We start from the raw sequence: 12,229 nt of genomic DNA on the forward strand, positions 1-12,229 counted from the left end.
TCATCAGGAGTGGCTGTCCAATATCCGGTAATTTACCAGAGGCAATTGGGAGTGAGCACGGAGCCTGTTGGTCACTGAGGAGCACCCCATTGAGGCAGTCGAGAAAGTACAGACTGATCACCTCAGATGAGGCAGGGCCAGCTCTGAAGAGATTGCCACCTGAATTTGCTCGGCAACAACTCATTCAGTTACCAAGCAACAAGGCCCTGGACAGACAAGGAAAACGTTATCCCTGGATTCAATCATGCAGTCCCATCAGAATCTTACATGGATCAATGAGATTCCTACCCCTATCCCTGTCCTTTACCCGGTCTTTGTTCCTGTCCCTGTTCTTTAGCCTTCCCCTGTCTTTGCACGTTAACCAACGTCTGTCCCTGTTCTTAACCCTGTCTCTGCCTCTATTCTGTAATGTGGAGGTGCTGGTGTTGGACTGGGGTGGACAAAGTCAGAAGACACATAACATCAGGTTATAGTCCAACAGGTTCATTTGAAAACCTGACAAAGGAGCAGCGCCCCAAAAGCTTGTGATTTCAAATAAACCTGTTGGACCATAACCGGGTGTCTTGTGACATCTGATTCTAGGCTATAGCCTTTGCTACTTGCTTCTTGATGGTCAGAGAAGAATACAAGGTTTGTGTTGCAATCTAACCAAAGCTCTGTGCCGTTTGGTCACAGCCTCCTTAGAGTTATATTCTACACTTCAGCCTGGTTTTTAGAATGGTTTGCTCTTTTTAATTGATCACTGGCTCTGCACTGATTGACATGTGGAAAGTTGGATTGACTTTGTTGGATGTCTGCTTGTGTCAGCACTGTTCGGGAATTATGACATCTGTTTATTTTTCTCTGTATCCGTAATATTTCGTACCTGCCGGCAATTGATTTTCATTTGCCCCCAGTTGAACACATTATTGTACAACTGTACATTCAGAATTGTTTCATTCCCATCTGGTATCATCTGCTTTAGGGACAAGTTATTCTGTGTGTGGCTGAGAGGGTTAGATTAGAGTGGTGCTGGAAAAGCGCAGCAGGTCAGGCAGCATCCGAGGAGCAGGAAAACTGACGTTTCAGGCAGGAGCTCCATCATCAGGAATCCTGATGAAGGGCTCCTGCCCGAATTGTCGATTTTCCTGCTCCTCGGATGCTGCCTGATCTACTGTGCTTTTCCAGCACCACTCTAATCTAGACTCTAATCTCCAGCATCGGCAGTCCTCACTTTTGCCTGAGAGGGTTAGATACTTGCCTAGTCAAGAGGGAGTCCTGAGTTCAAATTTTCACTGGGTTTTTGTCTTGTTATGGATGGTGGGGAGCTTAGAGGCATCAGGCGAGTGTCACTGGACCAGTACTGATGAAGGGTTTTTGCCTGAAACATTGATTCTCCTGCTCCTCGGATGCTGCCAGACCTGCTGTGCTTCTCCAGCACCACACTTTTCAAATCAATTATCCTGAGAACCAGCCTCATTCTGTGATGAGATGGGTTCAAATCCCAGATGGGAAATTTGATCTCAATTAAAGGGTTCTCGTGGCACTGTGGTAGTGTTCCTACCTCTGACCCAGGCGGTCTGGCCACGTCAGAAAATGTTAGGCCGGGGAGTAGAATCTTTGTCAGAGCAGTAGGAGTGACTGAAGGAGGAAGGTGAGGCAGACGGATTTAGGGAGGGAATTCCAGACTTTGAGTTTCAGGCAGCTGAGAGAACAGCCTCCTGAGGGTGCAGCGGTTAACACCAGAGATGTCCAAGAGCTTGTAGGGTTGTGGAGATTCCAGTAATTGGGGTGTTGGGGGCTGGAACAGCTATGGAAGGATTTGAAAAAAGGATAGGAGGGTCCAAATGCCAGTATTCATCAGTAAGCACAGGGGTAATGGGTGACTGAGCAGTTGCCTTTATTCCTGATGAAGGGCTTTTGCCCGAAACGTCAATTTCGCTGCTCGTTGGATGCTGCCTGAACTGCTTTGCTCTTCCAGCACCACTGATCCAGAAGAAAGTTGGGAGTTCCTGTCTGGAAAGTAGTTTTGGATAATTTTGAGTTGACAGAAGGTGCTAACTGGTGAAACATTCCAGTCTGGAGAAAACAAAAGTGCATGTTGGAGGGTTTTCAATAAAATTACAATAATCTTCACCCTAATGAATACATAAAAGAACATTTTGCTGTGTTTTGAAAAGGTGAGTCAGGTTTGTGGTCCTTGGGAGATGTTCGAGCTGAGGAGATATTGGCAGGGTGAGTTTATAAATGAACACCCCTCCCCACAGTTGCTGAGACCCCCTCCCCCTCCCTGAGGGCATAGCCAACACTGCCAGGTTTGGGATCTTCCTGTTCAAACATGTTGTTCCCTCCCCCTCACCACACCCCTCACTCTCGAGCTGCCACAGGCCTCCACCACAGTGAGGTGTTGAAAATCTGAGGAGGGACTCAAATGATTAATGAAAGAAGAAAGCCAAGGCTGCAGCAGGAACATGTTTGTCAAGAGGCAGCCTCCTTCACCTCGGCTGGTTGCCTGGCAACCTATAGGCCTATTCCAATCCTGGCACCTCACTCCCGCCCCAGTTAGTTACAGATAATAAATAAAGACTGAAATTAGTCACAGACAACAAACAAAGACTGCAAATATGGCACATAAACAGTTAAAAATCACAAATAAAGATTGAAGAAAATGACAAATAAAGACTGAAAAAAATGACAAGTAAAAATTGAAAAAGATGACAAATAAAAACTGAAAAGATGACAAAGACTGAAAAGATGACACGTAAAGACTGAAAATATGACATAAACTGAAAAGATGACAAATAAACAGTTAAAAAACAACAATTAGAGACCGAAAAAATGACAAATACAGAGTTAAAAATAACAAATGAAGTCTGGTAAAATGACAAATTAATGAGTGAAAAATGACAATTAATGTCTGGAAGGGAAGACGGGCCAGATGACATCACCCATTGAGTCTGCGGTTGGCCATTTTATTGAGCTGATGTAAACAAGGGTCACCAATCACGGAGAGAGGCAGGCGAGTCTTTGATTAGCGATTGTTTGAGATTTTAGTAGAGTGGAGACAGAGAGAGAGAGAGAGAGAGAGATGGAAGAGAGAGAGAGGCAGAGAGCCAGACAGACTGAGAAAGAATTCATGCTCATTGCCAGTTGATCTGGTCTCAGTGCTGCCACACGGCTTCAATACCATGTGTGGTCTACGTTTGTCTGCAGGTATTGAGAGGAGCTCCCAAGGAGTCAGCTTGCTATCCAGGTAAGGACACAGCCTCCTACTTTATATGATGGACAGAACTGGTGTGCTTCGATAATCCCATTGAAGTAATTTACATCTCATTCAAACAGTGTTCAGCACAACTACCCATGCAGTCAGCCTGTGTTAAGTTATTTGTCAGCCTTCTTTACTATTCGCCTCACACAGCATTTTAAACAACCCATCGCAGTTAATACATTATCCTCCACTCACTCGAATCCTGTCACTAAAGCCAAGAGTATATTTACTCTGCTCTGAAATGCAGATCACAGCATAATAGGTGTAAAGAATTGGATTATTTCAGGAACAGGGGCTGGGATAGATTCTGCAACAGGGAATGGGAAATATACAGGTACAGGAAAGGGGAATATTTCATGCAGACAGAATGGGAATATTTCACAGTCAAAAGTGGAAATGTACGGTGGATAGGGAGTGGGAATGCTGCATGTACCAGCAGTGAGAATATGTTACACACAAGGATTCAGAGTATTCATTCAGAATATTCATACGATGAGGGCATAATTGACTAAACCAGCGTTTATTGCCTGTTCCTAGTTGCCCTTGCGTAGGTGGTGGTTGAGGAACAGCGATATATTTCCAAGTCAGGATGGTGAGTGACTTGGAGGGGAACATGTAGGTATTCCATGTATCTGCTGTCCTTGTCCTTCTAGATGGAAGTGGTTGTGGGATTGGAAGGTGCTGTCTAAGGATCTTTGCTGACTTACTGTGATGCATCTTGTGGGTAAAGTCACTGAAGCCCTACCAAACTATGAGATTACTCGCTCATTAGAGAGAGACGTGATTGGTGATAGTCACCACGCCTCAGGCAAAGGGAGAGGTTAAGAGGAGAGTCCTTTATGAGTACCTCAGCTAGTGCAGGGATTGAATTCACGGCTTTGGTGTCACTCTGCATTGCAAACCAACCATCCAGCCAACTGAGCTAACCAGCTCCCGCACGTTTCTCTCCAAGGCAACCAGCATTCTGACCTAGAAATATATCACCGTCCCTTCAGTGAACCTTCACCACCATCTTGTAGATGGTATATTGATGCCATTGTGCATTGGTAGTGGGGGAAGCAAGCGTTGAACGTGGTGGATGTGGTGCCAATCAAGCGGGCTGCTTTATCCTGGATGTGTCAAGCTTCTTGAGAGTTGTTGGAGCTGCACTCACCTAGACAAGTAGGGAGTAATCTATCACATTCCTGACTTGTGCCTTGTGGATGGACAGACTTTGGGGAGTCAGGAGGTGAGTTACTCACCGCAGTATTCCCAGCCTCTGACCTGCTCTTGTAGTCTCTATGTTTATATGGTGAGCCTAGTTGAGTTTCCGGCCAATGGTATTCCCCAGGGTGTTAATAGAAATGCAGAAACATAATAAATAAGAACAGGAATAGGCCATTCAACCCTTCAAGCTTTGATCATGGTTGACCATTTAACCCCTGCTTTCTCCCTATACCCTTTAATCCCTTTAGCCCTAAGAACAATATCTAACTGCTCATTGAAGCTATTCAATGTTTTGGTCTCAACCGCTTTAGGTAGCAGTGAATTCCACAGGCTCACCACTCTCTGGGTGAAGAAATTTCACCTAATTGCGGTGTAAAGTTTCTGACTCCATAACCTTGGAGTGTGACCTGTGTATCTGAACTCCCCAGTCCTGTTGGAATCAGATAGGTTTCTCTGAGATCCCCCTCATTCTTCTAAACTCCAGTGAATATAATCCGAACCGTTCCAGTCTCTCCTCATATGTCAGTCCCACTGTCCCAGCAATCCGTTGGGAAAGCCTTGCTGCATTTTCCTCTTAGCCAGGAAATCCTTCTGCAGCTAAGGGTACCAGAATTGCACTCAACACTCCAGGTGAAGTTTCATCAAGGCCCCTGTACAGTTGCAGCAAGACGTCCCTGCTCCTGTATTTGAACCCACTCACTATGAAGATCTGCGTACCATTTGCCTCCTAACTGCTGCACCTACACATTCACTTTCAGTGACTGGTGTACAGGGACACGCAGGTCTGACTGCACCTCACCTTCTCCCAATTTATCGCCATTCAGATAATAACCTCCCTTCGTGTTTTCGTCACCAAAATGCATAACCTCACATTTCTCCAAATTACATTGCATCTATCGTGTATTTACCCACTCACTCAACTTGTCCAAATTGCACTGAAGATTTTCTGCATCCTCCTCAGCTCACTCTCCCATCCAGCTGCAAATTTGGAGATGTTACATTTAGCTGCCTCCTCTAAATTATTTAATATATACAGTATAGTGAATAGCTGGGGTCCAATCACGGATCCCTGCAGTACCTCATTACTCACGGCCTGCCATTTGGGAAGTGACCTGTTTATTCGTGCTGTTTGTTTCCACTCCTCCAAACCAGTTCTTTATCCAAGTCACAGCACTATCCCCAGTCCCATTCATTTTAATTTTACAAGTGAATCTCTTACGTGAGGACCTTACCAATAGCCTTCTGGAAGTTCAAATAAACCACATCCACTAGCTCCCCCGATCATCTTCACTAGTTACATCCTCAAAACATTCCAGTAGATTTGTTAAGCATGATTTCCCTTCTTAAATTCATTCAAATTCTATCCAATCCGATCACTGTTTTCCAAGTGCTCTGCTGTAATTGACTACACTACCAAAGACAGTTAGTAATGGTAATTCAGTAATGCTAATACCATTGAATGTCAAATGGTTAGATTCTTTCTTACTGGAAATGATTATTATTTGGTTTTACTTGGTATTTGAGGAAAATATCACTTGCCACTTTTCAGCCCAAATCTGGATATTGTCCAGGTCTTGCTACATTTGGATTCAGATGTATTGCCATTCATTCACTGTCACTGGGTTAAATCCTGGAATTCCCTCCCTCAGGGCATTGTGGGTCAACCCACAGCAGGTGGACTGCAGCAGTTCGAGAAGGCAGCTCAAGATTAGAGTGGTGCTGGAAATACACAGCAGGTCAGGCAGCATCCAAGGAACAGGACTGCACCTCGGATGCTGCCTGACCTGTGCTTTTCCAGCACCTCTCTAATCTTGACTCTAATCTCCAGCATCTGCAGTCCTCAGTTTCACCTAGTTCAAGAAGGCAGCTCAGCCCCACCTTCCCAAGGGCAATTATGGACGGGCAGTAGATGCTGGCCCAGCCAGGGACCCCCATATCCTATGAATGGTTTTTAAAAATCATGAACTCTGTTTCCTTCTACACTGCTGCTGCCAAAACTTGTTGAGTTTTTTCCTGCACTTTAGACCATAAGACCATAAAATATAGGAACAGAATCAGGCCATTCAGCCCATCGAGTCTGCTCCACCATTCGTTCATGGCTGATGTGTTTCTCAACCCCATTCTCCTGCTCCTCCCATAACCTTTGATCCCCTTACTAATCAAGAATCTATCTGTCTCAGTCTTTAACACACTCAATGACTTGGCCTCCACAGACCCCCCCCCCCCCGGACGATGAGTTCCACAGATTCACCCGCTGGCTGAAGAATATCCTCCTCATCTCAGTTCTAAAGCGTCGTCCCTTCCCTCTGAGACTGTGCCCTCAGGTCCTAGTCTCTCCTACCAATAGAAACACCTTCTCCACATCCACTCTATCCAGGCCTCTCAGTAGTCTATAAGTCTCAATCAGAACCCTCCTCCTCATCCTTCTGAACTCCATTGAGTACAGACTCAGAGTCCTCAGCAGCTCCTCACATGACAAAACTTTCATCCCCCGGAGCATTCTTGTAAACTCCTCTGGACCCCCTTCCAAGCCCAGCATATCCTTCCCTAGATACTGGGCGCAAAACTGCTCCCAATATTCCAAATGTGATCTGACCAGAGCCTTATACAGCATCAGTAGTACATCCCTGCTCTTGTATTCTAGCCCTCTCAAAGTGAATGCCAACATTGCATTAGATTTTCTGACGGAGCTTCACAAGCTGACCCAGGAATCCACTGTCAGTGCTGTTGTAGGTGCAGTGATTCTGAGCTCAGTACCTCTGCTGCATGAGGGGATTCCAGCAATTAAAAAAATATAGACTCATAGAGATGTACAGCACGGAAACAGACCCTTCAGTCCAACTCGTCCATACCGACCAGATATCCTAAATAAATCGAGTTCCATTGTCAGTACTTGGCCCATATCTCTCCAAACCCTTCCTATTCATATACCCATCCAGATGCCTTTTAACTGTTGTAACTGGACCAGCCTCCACACTTCCTCTGGCAGCTCATTCCATACACGCACTACCCTCTGCGTGAAAAAATCCCTTTTCAATCTTTTCCCTCTCACCTTAAATCTACACCCTCTACTTCTGGACTCCCTCACCCCACGGAAAAGACCTTGCCTATTTACCCTATCCATACCTCTCGCGATCTTTTTCCTTTGCGTTAATGCTGACTCCATCGAGGGGAGTCTTCTCTCTGATCGCCATTGAGTTCAGTTTGCTCTGGCTCTTTGACGCTGCTTTCCCCTCCGTCTCTAGGAGCCTGTCAGGTTCGGGGGTCATTTGTTTACAGGGCAGGGGGAGTGAGTTCGGCGGGGGCTGAATGGTCCAATGCTGGAGCCTCAGGGTCTACGAGGGGATGGGATGGGACACTCTTCCTGCTGCTTGCACATGGCCTCCAGCTGCTCCATTCGGAAACATTGCAAGTGGTTGGCATCTTCGCAAACTCTTCTTCAGTTTGCGTGTTCTAGGTCAAGAGATTCACACGTGTCAGTGTTCCATAGGGTGAGAGAAAAGAGGTGTTCCACACCTCGACGCTGCACAATGTAGGGGGGGTAGTGCATCTAGAAAGAGAGCTGGTGATTCATTATTTCTGAGCGTGAATTACCACTCTGCTGTTCGAATGAGTCTGATATTTTAAATACTGCTGTTGACAGTCTGCCATACAATCTAACATCCTCGCAGGGGCTTTGAGTTGATCTTTCATCACTTCCCTACTGACATTCCCCACTCCAAACCAACCTGCTGTTCCAAAGCAGTGCACGTGAGTTCGGAAGGTTCTCAATTGTCTTACTGGTAAAGATCTTGATTTGATTTCAGTTATTATGGTTGCATGTACCTAGGTACTGTGAAAAGGTTTGTTTTGTGTGCAGTACAAGCAGATCATACTGTACAAAGTTCATAGGCATTTTGGGAAAGCAAATCTTAGCAGGACTTATACACTTAGTGGTAAGGTCCTCGGGAATGTTGCTAAACAAAGAGAACTTGGCGTGCAGGCTCATAGCTCCTTGAAAGTGGAGTCGCAGGTAGATAGGATCGTGAAGAAGGCGATTGGTATGCTTTTCTTTACTGGTCAGAGTATTGAGTACAGGAGTTGGGAGGTCATGTCGCGGCTGTACAGGACATTGGTTAGGCCACTGTTGGAATATTGCGTGCAATTCTGGTCTCCTTCCCATCAGAAAGATGTTGTGAAACTCGAAAGAGTTCAGAAAAGATTTACAAGGATGTTGCCAGGGTTGGAGAATTTGAGCTATATGGAGAGGCTGGACAGGCTGGGGCTGTTTTCCCTGGAGCGTCGGAGGCTGAGGGGTGACCTTATAGAGGTTTACAAAATCATGAAGGGCATGAGACAAAGTCTTATCCCTGGTGTTGGGGTGTCCAGAACTAGAGGGCATAGGTTTAGGGTGAGAGGGGAAAGATAAAAAAGAGACCTAAGGGGTAACATTTTCACGCAGAGGGTAGTGCATGTATGGAATGCGCTGCCAGAGGATGTGGTGGAGGCTGGTACAATTGCAACATTTAAGAAGCATTTTGGATGGGGATGTGAATAGGAAGGGTTTGGAGGGATATGGGCCGGGTGCTGGCAGGTGGGACTAGATTGGGTTGGGATATCTGGAAGGCATGGACGGGTTGGACCGAAGGATCTGTTTCCCCTGCTGTACATCCCTGTGACACTAACACCTCGAGGAATACAATGTTATGGCTGCAAAGAAGGAGCCCAAAGAGCGAGGTCAACATTAGAATTGAAATTTGAGAGATCCATTCAGAAGTCTAATAACAGCGGAGAAGAAGGTGTTCTTGAGCCTGTTGGTGTGTGTATGTTCAGGCTTCTGTATCTTCCACCTGATGGAAGAGATTCTAACTGGGGTGGGAGGGGTCTTTGATGAAATTGGCTGCCTTTCTGAGGCAATGAGAAGTGTAGATGGAGTCTGTGGGCGGGAGGTTTGGCTCCCGAGATGTTCTGGGCTGTGTTCACAACTGTCGTTAATGTTGAAAGAATGAAGAGGTTTGGATTGTTTTCCTGGGGGGAGATTCGGTTGTGTGGAGTTGTGACAGAGGCGTTTAAAATCACGAGGGGTCTAGACAGAGTCGATGGGGAGAAACTGTTGCTGTTGGTGGAAAGGCCAAAAAGCCTTGACGGAGACATGAGGAAAAGCCTTTCCAAGTATCGGGGAACTCGGATCTGGAATGCAGTGTCTTAAGAGTGTAGTGATGGAGAGAGCGATGATTGAGGTATTCAGGAGAAGCTTGCAATATAATCTGAAGAGGAGAGTTCTTGTGGCGTTGTGGTAGTGACCTTACCTTGGAGCCAAGAGGCCTGGCTTCACATTCCACCAACTCCAGAAGTGAGTCATAACATCTCTGAACACGTCGTTTACAAAATATCTATATTTCTCAAAAGGAAGAATGTACAGGGCTGAGGACAGAATGTAGGGAGTGGCACTGGGCCCTGCAGAGGGCTAGCACAGAAACAGTGGGTGGAATGTCCTCCTTTTGTGCTGAGGCATTTTGATGATTCTATCCAATCTATTAGCTCTTTCCTGGAAATGTGTTCTGTGTTGGATTCTATTAATCCCGCCCTGCTGGCTTATTGCATTAATATGCATTTTATATACTATCATTGTGGATAAATTACACAGGTCAGGAGTTTAACCTTTGTCCAGCTTAAATTGATTAAAGCAATTACTAATAGCATCTTAACAGTAAACTACCGACAGAAATCTGGTTATTCTTTCTTGGGGGGGTTTGGGGATCAGTGACATAGTGACAACTTTTGTTGTCCATGTTTAATTGTCCCTGAGATGATGCTGGTGAGACATCATCCTGACTTGATTGTCGCCGTTCCTTCATTGTCGCTGGGTCAAATTCCTGGAATTCCCTCCCTAAGGGCATTGTGGGTCAACCCACAGCAGGTGGACTGCAGCGGTTCAAGAAGGCAGCTCACCCCCACCTTCTCAAGGGGGCAACTAGGGGCAGGCAGCAATGCCCACATCCCATGAATGAATTTATCAAGTTTAGGAATGTTCTTGGGGAAGGAATTTCATAACTTTAATGAAAGAGCTATTCCAGGAGTCTTGGTAGATTGTTTCCTGAGTGTTGTTGGAACTGCACTCATCTGTCTTCTTGCAAAGTCAGAATGAAGTGACATCAGTAATCTTTCCAAAATAAAATTAGAAAGGAGGGACTTGCCATTTCACAAAGTGTCCTTGAAGACATCGTCATTATTATAATGCAGGGATGATACAATCACAGGGCACACGGGGAGATGCCTGAGCCATGCTGCTGTTTGAGGGGTAGCAAACACTCAGGAGATGAAAATCCTTGAGGCCCTATCCATCGTGGCCAGCCCCTTCAACCAAGCCAACCTCGAGGGTGCTGCCAAAGTACCAGCAACACATCTCCCGTCCCACCAGAGGACCCGACATTCTGGACCACTGCCACACAACCTTCAAAGACACTTGGCGCACCATCCCCTGCCTTCACTAAAAAAAATCAGATTACAGCGCTGTGTTCCTCCTCTCAGCTTACAAGCAGAAGCTGAAATGGGAGGATTCTTCATGAAGGGAAGTACATTGTTGGTCAGAGGCTGTGGAACAGCGTCTCCGGGACTGTTTGGAATTTGTGGACTGGACTGTGTTCAAGTACTCAGTGGAAATCCAAGACAAGTGTGCCACCACCGTCATTGGCAAATGAGTGGAGGACTGCGTACCAAAGGAGTCAACCTGAGTGTTCCCCAAACGTAAACCTTGGATGAACCAGGATATCCACCCCCTACTGAGGGTTCAGATGGGCACCGTTCAAACTGGACGACCCAGACCAATACAGGAAATCCAGATATGATATCCGCAAAGCCATCAGGGATGCCAAGAGGCAGTACCTGACCAAATTAGAGGCCCCAACCAACCAGATAGACCCCTGATGTGCCCAAGGCAAGGCCGAAACAACATAATGGGATACAAAATGAGGGAGAGCAAGATAGCAGGCAAAGACACATCCCTCTCTGATGTGCTCAGTCCTTTCGATGCTGGGTTTCAGCAGATTGCTAGCAGCGCGGAGCCACCTGCCCCACAGTCCTGGATGCGCCTGTTCCCTCGGTCATCACTGCAGACATCAGATCAGTCTTCCTGCGAGTCAACCCAAGGAAAGAGACGGGCCCGGACAGAGTTCCCAGCCAAGCACTCCGATCCAGTGCAGACCGGCTGGTAGGAGGTATTCACTGAGATCTTCAGCCTCTCCCTCCTACAACCCAAAGTCCCCACCTGCTTCAAGAAGACCACCATTGCCCCTGTCCCTAAGAAAGCACATGCAACATGCCTTCATAACTGTCACCCAGTGGCTGTGACCTCAATAAGCTTGAAGGGCTTCGAGAGGTTGGTCATGGCCCACATCAGCTCCACTCTCCCAGCCTGCCTTGATCCCCTACAATTGGCTTATCGACATAACAGGTCCACAGTGGACACCATATCCCTAGACCTGCACTAGTCCCTGACATATCTGGATTACAAGGACACCGATATCAGATTCTGCTCGCTGACTAAAGAGCTGCCTTCCACACCATTACCTCCTCCAGATTGATCTCAAAACTCCGTGACCTTCATTTCGGCTCCACCCTCTACAACCGGATCCTCAGCTTCCTGACCCACAGACCGCAATCAGTGAAGATCAACAACTGCACTTCCTCCACAATAACCCTCAGAACTGGAGGACCCCCCCCCCCACCCCCCCCGACACCCCCCCTTAAGGATGCATTCTCAGCCCCCAACTGTACTCCCTGTACACCCACAACTGT

General features: G+C 46.6%; 1 protein-coding gene across 2 annotated transcripts in view; it reads left to right on the forward strand.

Moving 5' to 3' along the window:
- Positions 1 to 3,116: 3,116 nt before the first annotated feature.
- The window catches only part of lrrc24 (leucine rich repeat containing 24), a 50,067-nt gene continuing 40,954 nt past the window's right edge, over positions 3,117 to 12,229 (forward strand). For both annotated transcript variants that reach the window (XM_087987643.1, XM_087987642.1), the window contains exon 1: positions 3,117 to 3,232. Coding sequence is in view for 1 of the 2 variants with exons in the window: in XM_087987642.1 (XP_087843768.1) it covers positions 3,168 to 3,232 (65 nt within the window). In the remaining variant the exon portion in view is untranslated. The remainder of the gene's footprint in view (positions 3,233 to 12,229) is intronic.

Source organism: Chiloscyllium plagiosum, unplaced genomic scaffold (assembly GCF_037043375.1).
Source record: "Chiloscyllium plagiosum isolate Xiang-an unplaced genomic scaffold, Cpla_swu_hap1 HiC_scaffold_5, whole genome shotgun sequence".
Taxonomy (NCBI): domain Eukaryota; kingdom Metazoa; phylum Chordata; class Chondrichthyes; order Orectolobiformes; family Hemiscylliidae; genus Chiloscyllium; species Chiloscyllium plagiosum.